This window comes from Anabas testudineus, chromosome 9, assembly GCF_900324465.2.
Source record: "Anabas testudineus chromosome 9, fAnaTes1.2, whole genome shotgun sequence".
In the NCBI taxonomy this organism is placed as follows: Eukaryota; Metazoa; Chordata; class Actinopteri; order Anabantiformes; family Anabantidae; genus Anabas; species Anabas testudineus.
In genome coordinates, this window is record NC_046618.1 from 20,431,123 (window position 1) to 20,453,372 (window position 22,250).

Consider the following 22,250-nt stretch of genomic DNA (forward strand, 5'->3'; position numbering starts at 1 on the left):
TGTTAATACTCTAGACTTGGATGAAGAGCAGATCACATTTTATGACAAATAAAGCAGGTAGAAAACAATGACATTCCAAAAAGTTCACATACTTTTTCTTGTCACTGTGTGTGTGTGTGTGTGTGTGTGTGTGTGTGTATATATATATATATATATATATATATATATATATATATATATATATATATATATATATATATAGATAGATAGATAGATATATAAGGATTACTTTTTTCATAACAAGAATCAATCTTTGATAGTCCATCTTGAAAGTTGTAAACAGTACAAATATAAATGATCCACTTACAATATTTGAATCCCAGCAATTCCAAAATAGACAGACAGACTCCAAAAAACAGCAGCAGATTGTTTGTATGCATTTCCCAACACTGACTGATGTGTATATAATGAGGTGGAAAATGGCTATTTAACATGACTGGATTGTCTCTATTTAACATGGCTAGGGAGAATCAAAAGCAGTATACAGCCTGGATGATGCAAGAGCATCCAATTCATGATATGACTCAGATATGCTATATTTTTAAAAACATACATTTAAAACATATTATGATGTACAGTATGGAGTAGAAAAATGGCCTGGGGTGGTTTCAGCATTGTGATATGTTTTTTTTTCTGATATGTTAAAGGGTAAGTTCAGCCAGATTTAAGTGAATTAGCCTACTTGTTACTTTAATTTTATAATCTAAGAAGTCAGTTCACACTTTGGGTCAGACCGTTAAAAACAGGAAATAAAAATGAAGATTCATTTGTTCTCCAACTTAACTTTTTTCAGCAGTGCTGTAGTCAAAAGGAACCTACAGAGATATGACACTGTAGGACTGTTACATAAGGTAAATTAATGAAACCCAAAGACTTTGATGTCCAAGTCAAAAACCAAACGCATCACAAAGGCACATCCAATCTATCAAAATTAGTTCAACACTTCACTGGTTGTTTATTTCTGAAAATGGGAGATTAAAATTAAAGTCAAAAAAAAGTTGCCTTAAAGTTTAAGTCAGTGCAGAAGTTGACATTTGGCCTGTGTTTACTGAACAAATTATGAAGGATTAATTAGGAAGTTTATTCAGACTGAAAACAAAGCAGCTTCACCGTGATTTATTTGTATGTACACAGACAGATGTTAGCTGTACCTAGCTAACAGAATAACAGATGGTGTGTAGACTTTGAAAAGTGGAGTTTATTAGCAGCAATGCAAATCCATGTTTATAACACTATGAGTTTGACAGCTTAGGTGGCTAATGTTTTACATTTTAGATAATGTTGCAAGTTAAATTCTAGACAATGTGGTAGGGTAGTACTTTTAAGCTTCTCAAAACTTGTTTGTGATTTGAATTCACTTTGTAGTCAGTCTGAACACACATTTACATAACGTTTATCAATTAAAGTAAATTATCAATGGAAAATCAATTTCTGGGAAATTTATTTGGATCAGTTAAACATTAAAATGAAAGAGCTCTAGTTCCAAGTGACTAAAACACTGTTTTTATGTATATCAAAGTTTGACTTTGACTTCTCAGAGTTTTGGTTTTGTCTTTTTAAAGGTCATGTGCTCACACGTTACACCTCTAACAGTCACGTAATTGCAGAGGAATCTTAAAATGTCTCATTTCCTGTACAGATCCAAGTCATTCTGCTCCACAGACCCAAGTTTACAAAATACACTAATGTCATTTTCACTATTTTATCACTGATTAGGGTCTACAGAGTCCATGCATCAAATTAATTACTTAACATTACTGCACTGATCGTACAGTAGCAACCTTTAGACTTTTCTCTGTCTCTATCGTATCCTTTATCTATTTTTTTGTGCATCTATTTATCTATTTAAAGTAAAATAATATACAATAATCTTGGCAAATAGGCAATGGGGGCCCAGTAATAGCATTACTGTAATTAGTTCTGCAACAGTTGACAAGATACATTTCAAGTGTCAGCAATTTCTCAGGACAGCGTCAAATGAGGGAGTCCTGGTCTGACCAGCGGCTTTTTTTTTTCTCCCAAGGCTGTTATTGTTCAAATGTCTCACTTAATGTTCACAGGCAAAATTCAAAGCACAGGCTGATCAGAGAACAATCTCCCATTAAAGAACCGTGCCAACACATCCCCACAAAAACAGGGATGCTGGCTTCTTCACATTCAAATGGTTCGGTATAAATAAGAGGACATTTTTGAGTTAAATAAACCTTGTGAGACAACCATGTAATCTTTAGACATTCACACATGAAAGACCATGAGGTAACACTGACAAAATGGTCTACACAGTTGACAGACATAAGGAATGGCAAGACAGTGTATGAAAATATACAATGTGTGATGCACAACAGTTACATTCATTCAAAACAAAAAAAGACATGGGAAAAACAAATCTACATTTGTTCTCGGACGTGTTTTTCAGGATGATGTGATCAGTTGAAAGTTACAAGCAAGATATATCCAGAAAATAAATCAAATATCATGAAGGGAACAAGTCAATAGTAAAAGACAAAAAAGATAACGGAAACGTATCCGGTATGGTTGAAATCAAACCAAAGAAAATATGAGTCCCGACTGCTTTGAGGAGCTGGACAGTCAACTTATCTACACAGACATGTCAACATTCCATGAAATACACACAGCATGGGCAGTTTTCATCACTGGGCTGGCTTTTGGATTCAGTGCATTCTTTAAGGAGGTGGGTTATTTATTTATGTAGAGTTATGGTGGCTGTTTTTTTTTTTAATACTTGCTGATTGTTTGCTGCTTTATGTCCCTAACTCATTTGACATACTCAGCTGACTTCCAGAAGTGCCCTGGGTGGGAAAGGCGGCGGTTCCTTTTTGGCAACTTTTCCAGTAAATCTACCAGCTTGGAGAAGCTGGGCCGCTCCTCCTGCTTGTACGCCCAGCAGAGGAGCAGAATGTCCTGAAAGACATAGAGATACACAATAAATTAAGCTGTTGAACATAGCATTTAATCATCTTTAGATGTATCTGAGGAAATTAACACTTACTGAATTAATAAGTGTGCAAATATTAATCACAGTATTTGAGAGCAGCCTGATGCTACAGGTACTAACTTAAAAGGTTAAAAAAGGTGGAAATTTGTACTGAAGCCTCAGAGTTTGATTTGTGAAGTGATACTAGCTGACATTTTGTATAACCTAAAGAAACTTGCAGGCACTAAGCAGCTGTGTTTTCAAGGAGAGAGGAGCGGGGTGGAAGAATTCAACAAAGTAAAGGTGATCTTTGTTTAAAATGCTATCCTAAAAGTTATTTTCCACACATATTACTACAAGTGTCAATGTCAAAGATGAGTTTCAAGATGTCCTCTAAAAGTTTAAAAAGTTTTCTTGGAAAAAGTTTCTCTGTTTCAGTGTATCATCATAAGAGCTACTTTGAGAGCACTTCTGTCAATTCAGCCCTGTAGCATTTATTGTCTGTAGCAGGCAAGGGTAAGTTGTCAAAGTTTATAGAATATGTTGGAACAAAATCAGCCTAGGTTCCAATCCAGTAGGAGTTCAGCAATTAATTTGAGTTTGAGAAAAACAATGAGTCATGAGTAGTGACAAATTAAAAAGAAAAAAGACTTACTGATATCTCTTTTCCCATGCCAGTTTGGGCAAGGTTGGGCTTCATCCCACTGCCAATCTGCCATATGATCACCTCCGCTGGCTGACTCTTGTAAGGCCACTCACGTGCATGTAACTCATACCAGATGGTGCTGTGAAGACAAAGGAACATAGTGGGTCACTGCTTCAGATTATCTAGTCAAGAGGACAATACCATCACCTTTATTACACTCACCAATGGTCACATCCCACCAGTGGTACCAGGCAAAGATTCAGTTATCAGCTCTAAATGGTCAAACTCAATGGTTTTAATCAGCGATTAATGCAGCTGAGGAAGGTGCTTGTGCACACTTGGGTTGTGATCTTTGCAAAAACTTTGACTTTTGTCTTCATTTTAATTACTGGTTATACACAATTAGCTTACAACTGTTCAAATCTTCATTCTGCTCCTGTGCGTCACGTCTGAGCAGCATAAAAATAGCTCTTTGTCAGGAGTAGGGGGAAAATGAAGGCTGGTTGTTGATGAATATGTAAAACAGCCACGGGGGTCACCTCAAGGTAACAGAAGGACTAACAGAGCAGCTGGGCATTGTGCACCAGTGCTGCACTCCTCTGCCCTTAAGAATGATATAGCAACAAAACATCCATATGGAGGACCATCTAAAAATGCAATTGTGTTAGGAGTCAACAGAGCAGGACACAGTCTCACAGTAATGGGAGGAGTTGTGGGTACTTTTAATCAATGTGTGGTCTGTACCCACTAAAAGACTATTTAAGAGTCCTAAAGACAGGACTGTTCACACTTAAAGACCACCGGCAGCTTGTACTCTTCATAAACAGTGACATGTTTGCCAAAAAATAGGAGAGAGGAAAAACTAATTTTAATGGAATAAACCAGGCTCAGGCATGGGAGGTCATCTGCCTCAACTGGTTGGGGTGAGTGGAAAGTAGAGAGAGAAAACAATGCATATATTTTCATTTGTGTCGTTACAAATGCATTTGAGCTGCTTGTTAAAGAAATCCTATTGCAACCAACATCCTCACCACTACTGAATGGTAAACAACCCAACTTTGGATGAAGAGCAACAACACTTCCTTTGAAAAAGCAAAGGTCATAAGATCCGGAGCTGTGGGTGGGATCTGGATGTTGCAGCGTTGCCAGAAATTGAGTTTTCCAACATATACTTGCACTTATTTCCAGCTATAGTGAAGAACACAAAACAAAGCCTGAGGGCAAGAAAAGACCTCGCACACCTGGTCTTATTTTGAAACCGAATTTGTCTGCAAACTTAAAGTCACAAGGAATTGTGTACAGTTGAAAGGCATTTAAGATGGAGTATCTGGTAGATCCAAAAGACGTCAGTATAGTTTAACCTGAAAATGTAACAAACCTGACACAAAACGGCATCAGTTTTAGCTCAAGGTTATCAAATGCTTGGTCCAAGTTGTCCATTTGATTATTGCAGCTCAGTAAGGATTTACCACTGTAATCTCTTTTTCCTTAGATGCTCTGTTGGTGAAGATTGAATTCTTCTATTTGCTGTTGCTGCCCTGAACACAAAATCCTATCGCCTCCTGTGCAGCTGAGACCTTCCACTGATAAACTTAAACAGACCCCACATTTTTTTACAAGCCCTAATGTAAAACCCTTGACAAAGAAAAAAAAAAGTTGAATTTGAAACTCTATCTATCTACTATTTGAGTCTCTCCTTACTTAATCAGTGTACGTCTCTTAGCTCCGCACATTTCACATCTGTTCTCTCTTCCTGCAGTTATCCAGTCGGTTTAACATTAAAGATGGTAAATCCCTCATTTAATCAACTAAGCTTCCACAAAGGAGAGCCAATCAGCGTCCTCTGTATTTACTCCAACAAGCTTCTCATGTATCTGTTTCTTGTCCAGCTACCAACAATTATTTGTTTCCTTTTCCAGTTGCATGATAAACATGGGTCTAGTCATAAAGAATATGTGCAAAATCACAGACAATTCACTGCTTCTATGAATATATCTTTATCTCCATAATCAGGTGTATGAAACCAAGTGGAGTCTATGTCAAATCTGATTATTGTGAAGTAATTCAGTTTAAACATGGTTAATCCTGTTCTTATTTAATGCTTTATAGGTTCGATATCTACAGTCTGACAATAACAGAAGCTAAATTCTCATTTAGAATAGTACCCATTATTATTATATTATTATCTATTTCTTTGTGCAGTAAGCAGTGAAAATCTGTATCTATAATGAGATCCTAAAACCTGTTAATGAGGGTTGCCTCTTTGTCATGTGACGTAGAGTTTTTGGGACATTAAATTTCTTGAATTCACGCACAGATTTGGACTTTGCAAACCCTCTGTGTCCACTCTGTGCCATGTTCAATGGGTATTGTATGGAAGAACAAACACGAGGGCCATGGGTAAAGGGAACACTCACCCAAAAGCAAAAACATCTGACTGCTTGGAGAAGGGAAGCTTGTCCTCCTCTGTGTCAGGAGACAGCTGCTGGATGATTTCTGGGGCCAGGTGACACAGCCAGCCGTTGGGAATCCTCAGTTTGTCTTCTCTCCGGCTGCAGAATGAAAAAACATGGAGACCTCTTGGCTTCATCTGCATGGTTAATAAAAAGCCCCTCAAAAAGGCAAATAATATTTCTCATATGTTGGGCTGTTCCTGGAAAATGTGAAGCATTTAGTATTCATTCACTATGAACGCGTCTTCATTTTTTTAAACTTCCTCCATCTTATTTTCACAGCTTTGATTCTGCTTTGAACACAAATAATGGAAATCATTTGGTATCTGCTCCCTTTGTGATCAGATGCATGACAAGTTTAGCTAGCTTAAGTCTAATTACTAACGTAATGATCATATTTTAGACTAATTCGGTTAAATAGGCTGCTAAGCATATGTGGGATGGACCACCTGCAGATGTTGTGGGTGTATTCAGACAGCTTACCGTGCTGCTCTCAGTATTTCCAAATACCTCTTACTCAGTACCTCCACTGGAGGGTTGACTACATTTTTGGCCTCATGAAAAAAATCTTGAGCAGATCTGTTCTGTCAGCTTTTTTTCAGCCACTGTTCAATTTTTCATTGCTCATCCTTGATCTTGTGACTTTTTCATCTTTCTCTTAAAAACACTGTTTAGGTGGTGAAGTGAAATTCTCCCATGGCAACAGAAAAGACAAAATAAAAAACTAATTTCCCTCAATTTACACCAGTGATCATACTCATCTTTAGATGTAGACATGATACAGCTTAATATCACTTATATAATCTTGAATTTTGAGTTCAGCAGCATAGATTTATAATCCTGCTGTTGCTCTAATTGCTTTCAAGAGTAACAGGGACCAATAAAAACTGCTGGCAAGAGCAAATAAGCAGAAAGGTTAAAATAAGAAGGACAGAGACGGATGTATAATGTAGCACGAATAAAAGACAAGCCATTATGTAGACTGCATGTGTCAAATGCAGTTGAAACACTATGTAGTGATATCAAAATATGTAAAACGTAAAAGTGATTGTGGATAGTATGTTGTCTCTGCACCATGAGTATCAAAACTATAATGCCAGTCTGTCTCAAAGGCAAATCTTTGCACTGGACATGGTAAATAAAGTGGTCCTGTCTGGGCTTACATATTGAACATAATTACCTGCCAGCCTGCAGAACCCCCGATATGGTGAAGAGTCCAAAGTCTGTGATGACGACTTTTCCATTATCATAAAACACATTCTTGGATTTCATGTCTTTGTGCAAGATCCCCTTAGCATGGAGGTATCCCATCCCCTGAAGACAGAGAGAAATGTGTTCTGTAATACATTGCGGACTGCCCAAGTGTTCTGGGAAATTAGTGTTGAGTTGTTTTACCTTCACCATCTCTTGTGCGATTTGTCTGGTCTTGTTAACATCCAGTACAACCTTTGCATCCCGCACCACAGAATACAGTGTCCTTCCTTTACACAAGCTGTCAGACAGAAAAAGACAGGGGGAAGATTTCAAGTTACTTCGCTGAACTTTCTGAATTTCACAACCTTTTGTTATATAACAGCCTACCTAACCATGTAGCAAACTTTGCTGACAAAATCCAGCTGCGGAGTGATCACATAATATCATTTAATGTTAAGTGAACACTAATCCACAACAATCATCCTGGAAATTTAATTTTAAGTTGAGCTTTTGCTTCCTATATTCATCTATAATAATGTCAGTACGTTACAGCAGACATGGTAGCTGTCAAAACATAACCTATTTGTAATTAAAACCAGGAGGCTTTTAAAATGCCTCTAATGATATATTTCAATTGTTTTATACTAGGTACAAAAGGCACAGACCTCAGTGATACATGTTTTAGTCACTCATTTTTAGTTGTTTTTTTTTTTTTTTTAAGCAAAACACAGGCTTAACATGAAGTTCACCTGTGTGGCACTTTTACTGAGTTAGTGCAGTTTGACAGGTTGTTAGAGGATAAAATGTCATCAATCTCAACTGAAACACATTCCCACTCAGTGCCAGATTAAAGTGGGGCTATTACACAGTGGCTCACGGAGGTGGTGTCATATTTGTCATATTTCATGAGGGGTGCCATCACCTGTATTATTAGACAACACCACAGCAACCCCCCTGCCTTACACCTGAAGCTCTCAACCCTGACTGTGCCACCAGGGTGACCAACAAAGAACCTGACGCCAACAGTCCATCCATATTCATGGCAACCTGACAGCATTTCTAGAAGCTCTCTTCTCTCTGGGGATTTTCAACTCAGAGAAGTAGTTTATGGCTTTAGTGTCGCTTTAGTCAATACTTATATGCAAATATCCTCATGACGACAATTTACCTCAGACAAATGCGATGTGTATAGAAGCTAGAAGCAAGATGATGAAAAGCTAATGAGGCCACCTCGAAAACCCAGCAGCAACATCACAGATGAACCTGTGATCTGCATGTTTATCAAAATCAATGTATGTATGTCACTTTTAATATGACAACTGAAAAAAAGGAGGTGATATTTCTGTCTACTAATGCAGCTTAAACCCTTATTCTGAATTAACAGATCAACTTCACTTATATTTAATTTTACAGGTTTGCCATGTTGCACTCTGACTGCAGGTTTTACTTTCAAGTAGTGGTGGATAACAAAGCCACCTGTTGCAATTGCTACTGTATTATTTCCACTAATCAGCACCGAGGATTTCTTAGAAGCAGTCACATCATCTGTTAGCACCCCTCCACTCACAGCAATTTCAGCTGGCATCAACTGCAATCACACATCTCAATCAATCAGTCAGTGAGTTATTTAAAACATATTTACCACCACTGTGAATGTGATGAGGATTGAGTTAAATTTTTAATTCTTTTTTTTTTCCTGAGGGAATTTGAAGCAGTGAATCCTGCATGGAAATCCCTCACGGTCTACTTCTTTCTCACTAGACAGTAAAATGTTAATTTCTTCAAAAGCAAAAGAAGAAAAAGAGACAAAACAAAAGAAGAAATTATTATTTTAATGAAAGTTTCTTTCGTGTCTGAAGCCTGTGTAGATCACAGTTGGAGAGTGGCAAATATCTGAACACTTTCCTTTTGAACATTATTAGCTGTACTACTTAATTAAACAAGAGGGTCCCCTGTGCCAGTCTTTAACAACAACAGAGTCCTGTCATCCTTCTAATAACCGAGAAAACATTTGCTGCAAAGAAATTTCACACAAATCCATTAAATAACAAACGTTGTCTACTACATAAGAGAATTTGTTCAAGTTCATTTCATACTATTTGTTTCTTATTATTATCTGCTTGCGGATCAGTCAAGACAAACACACCCTCACTGTGATTTAGACATAACTATGTCACATACCATATTATTTAAGAAACTCCTGCATTATATTCACTCTGACTGTAGAGAGAATCAATGAAATGTTTTGGGGTTTTTTTTTTCCCTCTGGGCACATTTATGAATATTCCTGCATTATTTCTGTATCTAAGTGCTGAGATTAAATTTACTTATGTTTGTATTAATATTCCTCCATACACATATGATATTTGATCTCATATTTTTATAGTTTGTGCACTATGCAGCAAATACTTCAAAATTAAGACTCCATTCAAACGTTATATACTAACTATATACTCTTTCTCATATTACTGAGACAGTAACAGTTTTATTCTTTTACCATGGTAGTGTAAAAATACTTACTGATAGTAAAGACATGATGCCACTGCGAGTATGATCTACAACATCTGTAAAATTGATTCAATACATCTATATCCTTACCTGGTGATGATGGCCAGATGTGGTGGACTCATGCAGGCCCCCATAAACAACACCACATTCTCGTGCCGGGTGTTTCGATAGGCCATCACCTCACGTTTAAAGGCCTTTAACTGGTCTTCGTTGTCGCGCTCAATGTCAATCAAGCGAATGGCAACCTCGCCATGCCAGCGCCCATGGAAAACTTTGCCAAAGCGTCCTTTACCAATCATCTCCCCGATCTCCAGCTGCTCAAACGGGATGTCCCACTCCTGCAGGAAGATGCTGGTCTGGCTGGCCTTGCGTGGGAAGTTGCGAGCTGATAGGAGCGACAGGTTCATCTCCTCAAACTCGTCACCGGAGTCCTCATCATTGCCTTCCTCGTTCTGTGTCAAGAAAAATGTACCTGTTATATGATGGCTTTAGGATTTTACAGATTTACAGATTAGCAAGTGTGCTAATACCTTTAAACAACATATGGGCTGCTGTTAAAATATGAGTCAATCAGTTAAACCACAGTAAGTAGGAGTTTTAAAAAGCAGTGTATTTGCTGAATGCATGTTGTTCTTTAACTGTAGCTGTAATTGCTTCTGATATAATGTCATTATTAGAAATTACTATTGAATATGGTATATTTAATGGTTCACTACCGTGAAGTTGTAGGACAAAATGCTGGCTCCTACAGTACCAGCATGGTCTGCTTTGAAATTCCTAATGGCTATTGACAGGTAAGAAGTGCCACTGACAACTGTCAAGTGAGTACAAAGAAGAACTATGCTGCATTACACTGCTTCAAATCTGTGAAGCTCTGAGATCTGATGAGCAGCATGCAGGTGAGAGATGATCCAGGTGGGTGTACAACGTCTGGAGGAAAGAATCTTTGTCCAAAAACGGTTGAAACGGCATACCAGACAGTCTGAAGTGTCATGGGCTGAACTGTGAAAGCTGAGCTCCTCCTGAGTTCTTTTCTGCTCCGATAAGTGTATGACACAATCACAAGCAATCCTACATACGTGGGTCTAGAGAGGAGACCCACAGATCCAGCGCCACGGAGCAAAAGCCACTATGGCCTACATTTTATTAGGCTGCAGCACAACCCAAGGGAGATACAAGTTATGGCACAACAAAGTGCTCCTGGCTGTAGCCTGCTCCCTGCAGGATCTTGAAAAAGGGGAAATAGTATACCCACGGGACACCAGCAACATTCATCGACTTCTTTAGAAGAGGGGAGAAGCCATCTGTCACAAGAAAGACCAAGACCAACATCCCCCAGAATGCCAAAGGGCAGTATATGAGGGTTGACTGTGGAAGGAAGGTGCAGTCATCCAAATACTCCATCCTCCCCTCCACCCCCTAGGCCGGACGTGGTCATCTGGTCAGAGCAGGCAAGGATTATCTTCACTGCCCCCTGGGAAGAAGGGTGTGGCAAAGCCCGCAAAGAATCGGTTCTGAAGTGCTGGGATAGTATTTGGCAAACCTGGATCTCTGCTGTTAAGGTTGGGTGCAGAGAGCTTCCTGCGGAGTCAATATCAGGATAGGAGAAAACAGAGACAGCCCATGGGCTGGAAGAGGAAACAGAATGATCTTGTTCTGGAGTGCAGAATGTATGTCGTGCAACAAGCAGGACATACAGACAGCTAACAAAAAGGCCCGGCAGAGCAGCACCAATGAAGAAACCAGCATCTGGCGATGTCTGTGGGTTCCAGACTTCAAGCAGTTATTCATCTTTAGGTATATCATAACATATCATACAGTAATTGTTAAAAAAAAACTACTGCACCCATATTTATGTGTTGCCTCTATATATACATATAATTTCTCTCTAGATGTGCACATTTGCAATACTGATGACTGTTTAGAACATTACCAATACAAAATAGAGAATTATGAAAAAGAGAAACAGCCAGAAGGGAAAACTGGCTGATTTATTCTGATTTGATTTTAAATATAATGTAGAGCGGGAGTGAAAATGACCTGTTCAAAGATGCCTGCTGAAATATTATTCAAAGCAATCTGCATCACATTTTCTCAAAATATATCATTGTTACAGGAACAGCAGTGACAATCAGTGAAGCTGTGTCTTTTCCTTCTTGCTGCTTTTCAAGCATAACTTACCTGGAGGCTCGTGAGAGAGCTGAGCCAAATTATTCTAAATGAGAGAACGACACAAATGACTGTGACAAGTGATGATGAGAGCTGTATTTTGTCTTCATTCGGATTCAAAAGTAATTTCACGCTGCTATTACTGATAAAAAAGAGAAGCAAGAAAGTATTATAAATGATAAACATACACTGAAAAGCATGACAAAGGTCACACTTGGAGGTAAAAAGAAGGACTCACGTCTGATGTGGGTTCAACTTCGATTTGAAGTAAAGGGTTGCCCTCATTCCTGAAAGCAAGAAGAAGGAATGTCCAAAAAAAATAGATGAGAAAACAATGTAAATACAGCAAATTTCATGTAGCACATATAGTTTCTGTTTGTTTTTTTGTAATTCATAAGTTGTTTTTTGCTCCACTGATCAGGTTTTTAAATTCATTTTGGTTGTTTATTGCCCTAATGAAGTGTCCATAACCTCTAGCGTTTGATATTGTTGCTGTCTAGAAGTGAGGATTTTGAAAGCATACTCATTCAAAACATTAGCCCCTCTCCATAATGTGTAAATCATGCATGTTTAGTGTAACATTTTTTTATTATTAATGACTTTATTATTAATTTTCTCCAGTTATGGCGAATTTATGGATTTAATATTGCTCATTTCTTGAACTTTGTTCTTTTAACTACTCATTTTAATATTTTTCTGTTGTGTAGACACGTGTACCACTTTGTATCAAACAATTTCAACAAATTGTGTGTGTACATACTTGTAAAATGAGAAAGCAGCTGAGCTTTAATCTGGTATCCACACTTGTGTGCAATCAGGGCGAGTGTATGTGGTTCATGGTTGCCTGCTGTGAAATCTGATTGAAGGTGATCTCAGAGTTGCACCGAATAAAATTTTTTTGGGAGCATCGATTCAGTGAACTGACGCCTTGCTCTGCAAATCTTTTTGCTTTCAATCCAATGCACTTCATGTAATATTTGAAGCTTCATACGCTGCAGAGCGTAGTAGTAATATTGGAGCTAGAACAGGATTAATCACATTTTACACCTACAACATCAGCCTTTTAGACATACTATATGTTTAATACTGTGTGTAATTACATACATTTCTATTGTATTGTGGTGCTTCCTCTCTCTGTCTGATTGCAGCAAACACAGAAGCAATCAATTGATTGCACCTGTGCCTCGTATATTTGAGTCACCTGAAACAGTGAATCTGTAGACACTGCTGAAAGACTGAAGTGTGTTGTTGGTTTTTCTCAGCTGCACAGTTGAATTTGAACTTGAGCTGTTTTGTGAGACACTAAATACATTGTGTTGGAATAGAATCCATTTTTCATGAGGACGATTATTGATGACTAGAAAAGGAGCCATTTCACTGTAACTAGTAAATTGTTTTTATGCTTAAATTTCTTTTATTTTCAAGCCTAACAGTGTTTGTGCACTGCCTCTGCTAACTGGTGACAGTCAACAACATGACATTGACCTTCTCCGGGCCCATCTTCATTCTTTAAAACTTCCTGAATCTTGTTGAATTTTTTTACTAGTTTTATTTTTATTTTTTTTATTATTTGTTACTATTGTGCCCAGTCATGTTTTGTGGTTGTTTATGAAGGCTAAGTAATTTAAAATTACAATTCAAATAATTAGCAGACCATATTTATTTTATTTTAGATGACCTGCAGTGGCTCATAGGTAGCCAGAGCACATGCATACAAGCACAACGTGACAGAAAAAAATTAATAAAATTAGTTCCAATTACTTGCAGTATTTTTCGATAGAATTTTAAAGAGATTTTTGTAAATAAAATTTCAAGCACTTTTGTGGCCTGAGTCCCTATTAATTTCTGACCCTAGCACGTACGCTGTCACCTACACTGTGGCTGCCACTGGTATGAAACAATGAGCCCACTTCCCCTCTTTAACACGTCCTCCTCTGTCCACATAACTGGCTGAGTAACATCAGCGTGTAACCTCTCACAACCTTTCTACTGTACATTAAAACAGAAAGCAACCATGGGCAGGGAGCACAACAGCATAAAATAATGTGACTCCTGTGGCGCCAGGGACCCCTACCACCGGTTCGATCACTGCTCTAATGAGGGAATCCTGCCGGGTATAGGGGTCTGAGACAGGTTCTCATTAACCCAGGAACGAGGCCATTAATGATGAAGAAATCTGCCAGCTGCCACTGAAAGAGCATACAAAGGTGCGAGAAATGAGGGACAATAGCATTAATGAAATCAGAGGAATATGGGATTCATAACCACACTAAGGTATTTACAGTCACAGAGAAGAAGAGACTAGAGAGTCTAGAGAAATAGCAACGAACAGAAGGTCAAAGACATGCATGTTAAGGGTGTTTTTTATGTATGTTTTATTACTACTCAAGGACAATTTTTCAACGAATTCTATGTTGAAGGGGTATGTGGGTATGTTGAAGAAAATTCTGTATTCATTGCACTTTAACCACCAACCAGAAAAAATGACCATACACTGGGCCTCTGAACCTGTATCCACCTCAGTGGGCATCAGGTGTATCTATTGTACTGACAATTTAACAACATAATTTTGACACAGACTAAACCATGAATATTATGCTAGTAAACATCAAAATTATACCCAAGGTCTTAGTTGTGAAAGCCATATGGCAGTTGTGATTGTTGAAGGCTTGACAACAAAATAATTCTTGTTTGCCTTTGAGCAGCACAGAGTTTATTTGTCCGTATATAACCATTTGGCTTAGAGTAGTCAGTAAACAGCAGCCTGTGCACACAATTTGAGCCTTGACCAGTTCTTCTCTTTCTGTCCAATTACCTATTGAAGTAGAAAATATACACTGTATATTCAGCAACGCAGCTGCAACTCATTCGGCCACAGTGTTTATAAAGAGACCAGTCTGTCTTGGCCTGATCATTCTTGTTAATTAAAAGAAAGAAATTACATGCATTTGGCGCACCTTGTGCAAAACTGACAGTGAGACTTCACACTTCGATGGCTGAATATACTCTGAACATACAGAAATGATTCTTTGTCACATCATAATGGCCATGCTAATGAATGCACCAGCAGACGTCAGACAATCCTATTCAAACAGACTGTGTTGAATGCATACCATTATTTGCAGTGTTATTTTCTTCTGATTCTCATTATTTCCACGCTGCATTCCATTATTTATCTCAAAGCCAGCAGCTGTTGCAGGAATGTAGCACGAAGACATCAAATACAGCTTTAAAAAAACATAAACCACATACACGCCACATGTTCTATACCTTAATTTAAAAACTCAATGCCATAAGCTTTCTCCTATCTAGGATCTTTTCAAGGCTATGTTGATATTTTCAAGGTAAATGTAACCGTGGCATTGTTTGCAATGGATTTATCCATTACAAACTTGTGGGTATGGTTCATATTTCATCACAATTGACCATCATCCTATAGACAGAGGTTCACTTGCCCTTTTTCTTATGATAGATCCTAATCTAATTAACATCTGGGTCGAAAGGCATCTCATCATTCCTCCTTGTCTTCCGGTTGTTTTCCTGTGACCAGACTTCCTTCAAAGAGCCAGTGGAAATCCAATTGGCATCCCCAGTGTAGCGTGAACTAAAGGCCATGCTAACATTAGTCTTTGAGTATTCCTCATGTCGGCCCTCACATTTAAATTGTCACCCAAATATATGTGCTCCAATAAGTTTGAATTGGCCTCTGACCACTGGCCGCGGGGAGATAGAGAGAGAGAGGGAGGAAGAGATAAGGGAGTGTCAGTTGAGAGAATCATAACTTAGAGAAGAGGTGGATCTGATGAAGATCAGAAGTTCTCTCTTGATGTCTTTTGATACCGCTTTATGGTTATATTATTTATACTCCAGTAAATCATTCTACTCACCCTGGTTCGGACAGGACAGGGTGCAGGATGACCTGTGGTGCTCTGCTGGGAGGAGCCTCCGGAGCAACATCTGGAAATATGAGTCAGAAGATATCAGTGCAACAAATTAGAATATATAAAAGTGGAAGACATGATCTATAGATAGATAGTTAAAGCTTACATAGGTTGATAGCTTTGCATTAAGGGGCTACGGCTACAAAACAGTAAGTGTATGACATACTGATGTTAAAGATACAGACTCATTGGTTAATGTGAAGACAACTTTAAGGAGAAATTCAACTCGGTAGATTTCTCTTTTAGATTTCTCCTGCAGTCATCTCCAATAACACCTTCTTGTAGCTCTGCCCTCTATCACAGTTGGAGACTCTAAATATAGAAACCACACATTAACTGTTATCTGCCTATTTAATAATAAGGCAAGGTAAATATTTCCAATGATGCTAATATCACAGAGTAAATTAAAAAGAGAGATACGATCACAACACGCCACAGTCTAACCATCTACAGTACATCTGTCTTGTGTTGTGGCAGTGCTGCTCAATATATATAACAGCTAAGAGCTTTTAAAGTAGTTTTCATGATGTTGTTGGACTGGTTTTCTTGCTAACACACCTGTGTCATATATTGTGTAGAGATTTTGTCTGATTCTCTGTCACCGGTGGAGAAATGTGATGCTGAGCTAAAATCAATATCTGTGTTGAGGCCATGAAAGAGAACCAGTGTCTAAAATATCCTGTAATCAAAATCCCTTTCGACCTTTTGCCACCACATGTGGAATAGTAATCTGGGCTATGCCAATAAAGATATTAGTTGATATACCTTTAGAAAGAAAGATAAATCCCTCATATTGATATATTTTGAACAGAATTGATTTAACTTCCAATGCAGTGTTTTTATTTAAATGTCACATTTATAAATTATATATATTTATATGCTGCTATATCCTCCCGAATTACTTCATATTATAACAACTTGTTGTTTACATTCTTTGGCATTGTCAAATCAACAACATACAGTATTGTATTTGCTTGACACCAGCAAAGGAAAGTAGTAATTTGCCCCACATTATCAGCAGGTTTTCAAAATTGACCATATAATAAATGTATTGTGTGTTTAATATGTATTGAAAAAACTGTGCTGACGGTGTGCAGGAATCCAGCACTGTCGTTTCAAGGTGTGCACGGCACCTAGTTTGATTTCAGCAAAGAAAATGTTAGCTGTACATTGGAAAGCCATCATATTTGCTCAACCACATTCAATGACTGTATTTCTTTCTTGAAATAACTAGAAAATGTCCCCATGGTTTGAACAGTAGGACATGCTGCAGTGTGGAGCGGCATGGTGATTTCATTGTGCTGCACCTCCACAGCGTGTCTTTGGATGGATGTGACGCATATTTAATTTGATCACCATAAAAGAACATATACCACATACCGTACAGTGTGTATTATTACTGGAGAATAAAAATAGGTTGAACTCCACTAACTACTCTTTGGAAGCACTCTTGTTGAACATGTAAGGAGGACTGCGATCAGCTGCTATGTTGTGTCTAACTCTGAAAGACATCAGACAGTTCACTGCCACGTTTCCTGCCTGTGTTGGCACAGTCTGACAATTGGTGACACAAAATGGGAACCGCAAAAAAAAAAACCTTCCCTTTGTGGCACGGTGCATTAGTAGCTGGCACCGTTACCTCACAGCCAGGACCTGGTCCTGGTTTTGTTCTCTCTGTGATGCCTGCTTGGATGTTTGCATGGATTTACTCCAAAGACCAGCAAGCCCTGAGCTCCAAATCAGCCAGTGGTGTGAATCTGAGCCATGTGGTTTGTCTATGATCCCTCCGACAGACTGACAACTCTTACAGGGCATTCCTGCTGTCAACAAATTATATGCTGGGATATGCTCAAACCCTTTGTGACACCAAACTGAGCACTGGCATAAAGACAACAAAATATGAAATATACCATAATTGCCCATTGGGTACTTATGTAAATGTTTGTTCGCTTTCTTTTATTTTCTAAACAAGAGCCAGCATTTACAGTAAATTTAATATGACGTGGATGTGGCATTAGTTCCACTTACAGCATAATAGTTTTAGATTAAGAGGACCAACACAGCAGTAATTGGTAGTATTTGGCCATGCTGTTATACAGCTCATAAAAGCAATTTAGCTGAAAAATAGACAACAGCATGTGTGTCTGCAGTAATCAGAACCTGTGCACCGCTGTGCGCTGTATATTTATGCATTTCCAAAAACCTGTCTGCCCACATTTCAATTACATTTCTTTCTTTTCCTCACTCCACTCCAGGTTGTCTCAGCTGTAATAACCTGCCAAATGAGCAAAGACAGTGTGGTACCGATGTAGGCAAAAGCAGAGAGCCCGGGCATTGACAAATCATTAGGAGGCCCAAATGAGACAAGCAATGAGTGGGTGTAGAAGTCGATAGACTTAGAGGAGGCCAAGGTAAGGAGCTGAAAACCACGACCAACATCAAAAGAGCCCTCCTCCTCCTTACTCACACTGGTCTCGTAGGCTATTATTGGTAGGGGTAATGATCAATTATATGGTTCTTACCTGGGAAGATGAACTGTTGTTTGTATTTGAAATAACTGGAGGCTGCAGAAAGACACAAAAGAAGAGCTGGAGTTTGATCTGACAACGTGTTACCAATCTCATGTTGCAGTTTGTGAAGTCCATACTCAAGTTAGTTCATGAAATGTTCATGAGACACATCGCTTGATCTTAAAATCACAAAAACAGTTGGATGGAGTTCCATTAAATTTTACAAAGAGTGTTGAACTGATTTGCACTTCCACATTGTTTTCAGTTTTAGAACTCACAGTTCCCATATTTGATGGATTCATGCATAATGTAGCTAGCTGTGGACAACAACTTTACAACAACTGTCATGTCAACTGTGTTGTATTATTATTCCTGTTTTATTTTTGATACAATAGAAAACATTCAAATGTAATGATTATAAGGTAATATCTTCGAAATTCTACCTCTACCTCAGTAAATCAGAACGGCTATATTAATATCCTTGTAAATTGATAGTCAAGGCTGAGAGTTAATGACTCCTGCTGCAATAATTTAGTCATATACAGTATTTAAATTTGAGTGTAATCACGTCTTGCACATTTTAATACCTGTCAAATTGAACTGCTTCTGTTGACGTGCCGACTGTGGGGAGGGATGTAGCGGCGATGGGGGCGTGGCACTGCTGGGCAGGGGAGGAGCAGGAGAGGACGGAGTGGAGGAGGTGGTGGATGAGGGATTACTGCTGGAGTCCGGCTGGTACGGAACTGGGATGTGATCCTAAGAACAGACACAAAGGAAAAATGTCAACATAAGTTTTACTTAAACTCCAATACTGGTGATTTTGCAAGCCTGTTAATCACAAAATGCTTGCACTGTATTTTATTGCTGGTCTCTTTCTCATACCACCAAGGTTTTAGATTGATTTTCTACCTTCCAGGCAAAACTTGCTTCCCATTAATTTGAGTAGAATATGAAAATCAACTTGCAGAGGTTTGAAACTTGCCTAATAGAGGTAATCCATCAAAATGAACAATATGCCGCCTTTACTTTTCTGAAGTAGTTATATTATCTTTGTGTAGGACTCCAGCAGTGAAAGCATTCACAAAACTATCCTGAGCAGTGCATTCAAGGATGAAAATAAGGTTAATAAAATGAAAACTGAGAAACTAGAGGCAGAATATGATCATATTTGAGCGAATTTCATTTTATATATCAGCTCCCTTTGGATGTTCAGGCTGTTTCCTTAAACTGATCTGATTTCACACCTCTGGTTCTTCAGTTGAAGAGGTAATTCTGAAAGATGTCTCTTTGTTACCAAAATTCATTTTCAAATCCACATGACTACTGTCTAGACTCAATCTAATTTCACTTCTTATAATTGCTAAATGCAGTCATTTTAAAATGAAGTTTAATGAAGCAGAATCTGTGCGTGTACCACTTTCCAAAATAATCACTTTTTTTAATAAGTATCTACTGATTGTAGCAATTCTCCTTTATCAATTACACAATCAGAAACTTCAATGCAAAAGACAAACAATAATCAAAACTAGGGAAATAAATTCAGCAGTCAACTCTTCAAAATATCTTCAACATGTTCAGTTCAAATATTGTACTCCCAGCTCTTTCCTGCAATGTAGCCAAAATGGGTTATACTGTACAAATTAATGTAACATTCCTCATCACTTGTTATAAAATCACAAGGGTTTAAATGTGTTTAGACAGGAGTCTTTTCTTAACCATCATGCAGCCCCTTAAAGATCTACCCCAACAGCTTAAGACTAAAGGTTAGCAAAGCTTATGCCGTTTCGGGTTGTATCTTTATTTTTTTTACCCGTTCACAGGGGAAAATATCTCATCATCACCAAAAGAAAAAGTGTAAACGTTATGGATGTACACGGAGAGCAAAAACATTATTGAACACAGAACACACTTGCCATGATGAGCAAACTTACCCATATTTCCTACAACCTCAAACTCAGCAGCTCCACAGGTGCAAATATCACAGTTTGATAACACAGAAATTGACTGACGTATAAAAACACACACACACGCTTTTCCACCACCAGCACCCTTGTGTTACCAGCATGAGAATCTTGTGATGAACTTTTTTTTCCACTGGAACAGAGCAGAAATTGTTAGATGTGCTGCCTGCAAAATATTCAGTGTATGAAAACAAATCCATCTGTGTAAACATCAATACTGCTGAAGATATTTTCGTACGTTTTCATGATCCCCTAGGAAAGTCTGGATGACTCATAATCATTTTGCAGGCCCCAAAAATGGAAGAGACGTGATATGTAGGACAGGGTGCACACAAATTGTAGAACACGGTTTATTCTTCACACCTACCTTGTTGATTTTGTTGGTTTTGGGGAGCGTCTGACTAATGTGCAGGTCTGTGTACCTGAGCGGGTTGTTGATGTCACACGGCACTGATTCGGTCCGAACCAGACGAGCTACTACAGAAAGAAATTACCAACATTTAAAAAATGAACAATACTCATCTTGTAGCTTTAGGAGAATTAGGAGAAACTCATTATCTGACTGAGCTTCTAATTTGAAAAATTACCAAACTGCCCTTTCTGGAACACCTTCCACTTGTTATCGCATTCATGTACTTTGTCAGAAAAACTTTCCTTAAGCAAAATATGTCATTAAGAATATGTCACTTTCTCTTACTAAAGCAGGGTAGACGACGTCTAATTAGTGTTCTTTACCTTGAGTTGTTCCTTGGTGATCTTATTTTGGGGGAGTAAGGAAGGGGGGAGAGAGGTAGAGAAAGGACAAAAGAAATTCAGTTCTGATAGGAGATAATGGGAATTTTTTTATGTGCTGTCTATGTCAGTACAAACAGTGCATGACGCCGTCACATTTGTCAAACCCAAGTAGCTTAATTAATCAGCAGATTCTATCTGCCTAAACCAGCAGAGGCTCTTTCCCTTTTTTAAATGGGGATTCAACAGAAATATGTGTGCTTCATTAGCTCTAAAGCCTCAGATACAGTTAATATGTGAATAATCTTAAGGCAAGAAAACAGGTGAGGTTCAAATCTAGTTCTGGTTCTAATCCACTGACTCATTGTCTCTTTGGAGACTGTCCTTACTACTGATGACAGTCATTGTTTGTTTTGTCCATTAGTGTTATTGTAACCATGACAACAAAAACCCTCCAACCTTAACAATATTTCTATTTTAACCCAGACCATGATTTTTCCCTGAGCTGTTGTTTCTTTGTTCTTTAACCTACAGTTTTAATAATGACAACAGTCCAGTATACTTTCTATAGGTTGCAGATTTGTGTCAAAACATCTCTTTGCCAAATTATTCAAGGCTTGTTTTTTTGCAAATGTGTCTTGAAAATGACTTTTCTATCCAGCTACACTGCATTCACAGATCCACTTTAGAAAAAAGCATAATTGCAACAAGTGTTTTGCAAACATAATGACAATATGTTGGCACCTAATATAAACGTCAAGTCTAAAATATCATACTCAACATATGAATAAAATGTACACAGATAATGGACTTTTCCCCATCAAAATATCTGATCTACAACATCCAGTTTTCTGAAATCCTCCACTTTTATGACTTTGCACTATTAAACTTCTGGGTTAGGCTCTAAGTTTAGAGAAAGACCGATGCTCTTCCTTAATACAAACACATTTAACAGTCATTTATAGTGTGTTTATTAAACTTAATAAACCACATTCTCTGACCTTAACGTTGCTTTTTAGTGTTTTTTTTTTTTTGTTTCCAGGAGGCACTTGTGTAAAGCAAAGACATCAGACAGAACACAAGGCAACTTTAAAGGCAGCATGACTGCATAAAAAATTCAAAGGAAAGATGCACGTGGGCGTGAATAAACACAATATGCCTGCAGTGAACCAAACACTGAAGACAAGATGAATCCCTCAAA

The 22,250-nt window shown here is 38.1% G+C and overlaps 1 protein-coding gene across 1 annotated transcript in view; it reads right to left on the reverse strand.

Moving 5' to 3' along the window:
• Positions 1-1,568: 1,568 nt before the first annotated feature.
• ksr2 (kinase suppressor of ras 2) overlaps positions 1,569-22,250 on the reverse strand; it is a 73,889-nt gene continuing 53,207 nt past the window's right edge. Inside the window, exons 10-21 of the mRNA XM_026342622.1 lie at positions 21,053-21,073; positions 20,685-20,794; positions 18,944-19,112; positions 18,369-18,410; positions 15,793-15,862; positions 12,144-12,192; positions 9,827-10,188; positions 7,430-7,526; positions 7,215-7,348; positions 5,999-6,133; positions 3,591-3,720; positions 1,569-2,922 (exon numbers count right to left, since the gene is read on the reverse strand). Coding sequence (XP_026198407.1) covers positions 2,776-2,922; positions 3,591-3,720; positions 5,999-6,133; positions 7,215-7,348; positions 7,430-7,526; positions 9,827-10,188; positions 12,144-12,192; positions 15,793-15,862; positions 18,369-18,410; positions 18,944-19,112; positions 20,685-20,794; positions 21,053-21,073 — 1,466 coding nt within the window. The 3' untranslated portion in view covers positions 1,569-2,775. The remainder of the gene's footprint in view (positions 2,923-3,590; positions 3,721-5,998; positions 6,134-7,214; positions 7,349-7,429; positions 7,527-9,826; positions 10,189-12,143; positions 12,193-15,792; positions 15,863-18,368; positions 18,411-18,943; positions 19,113-20,684; positions 20,795-21,052; positions 21,074-22,250) is intronic.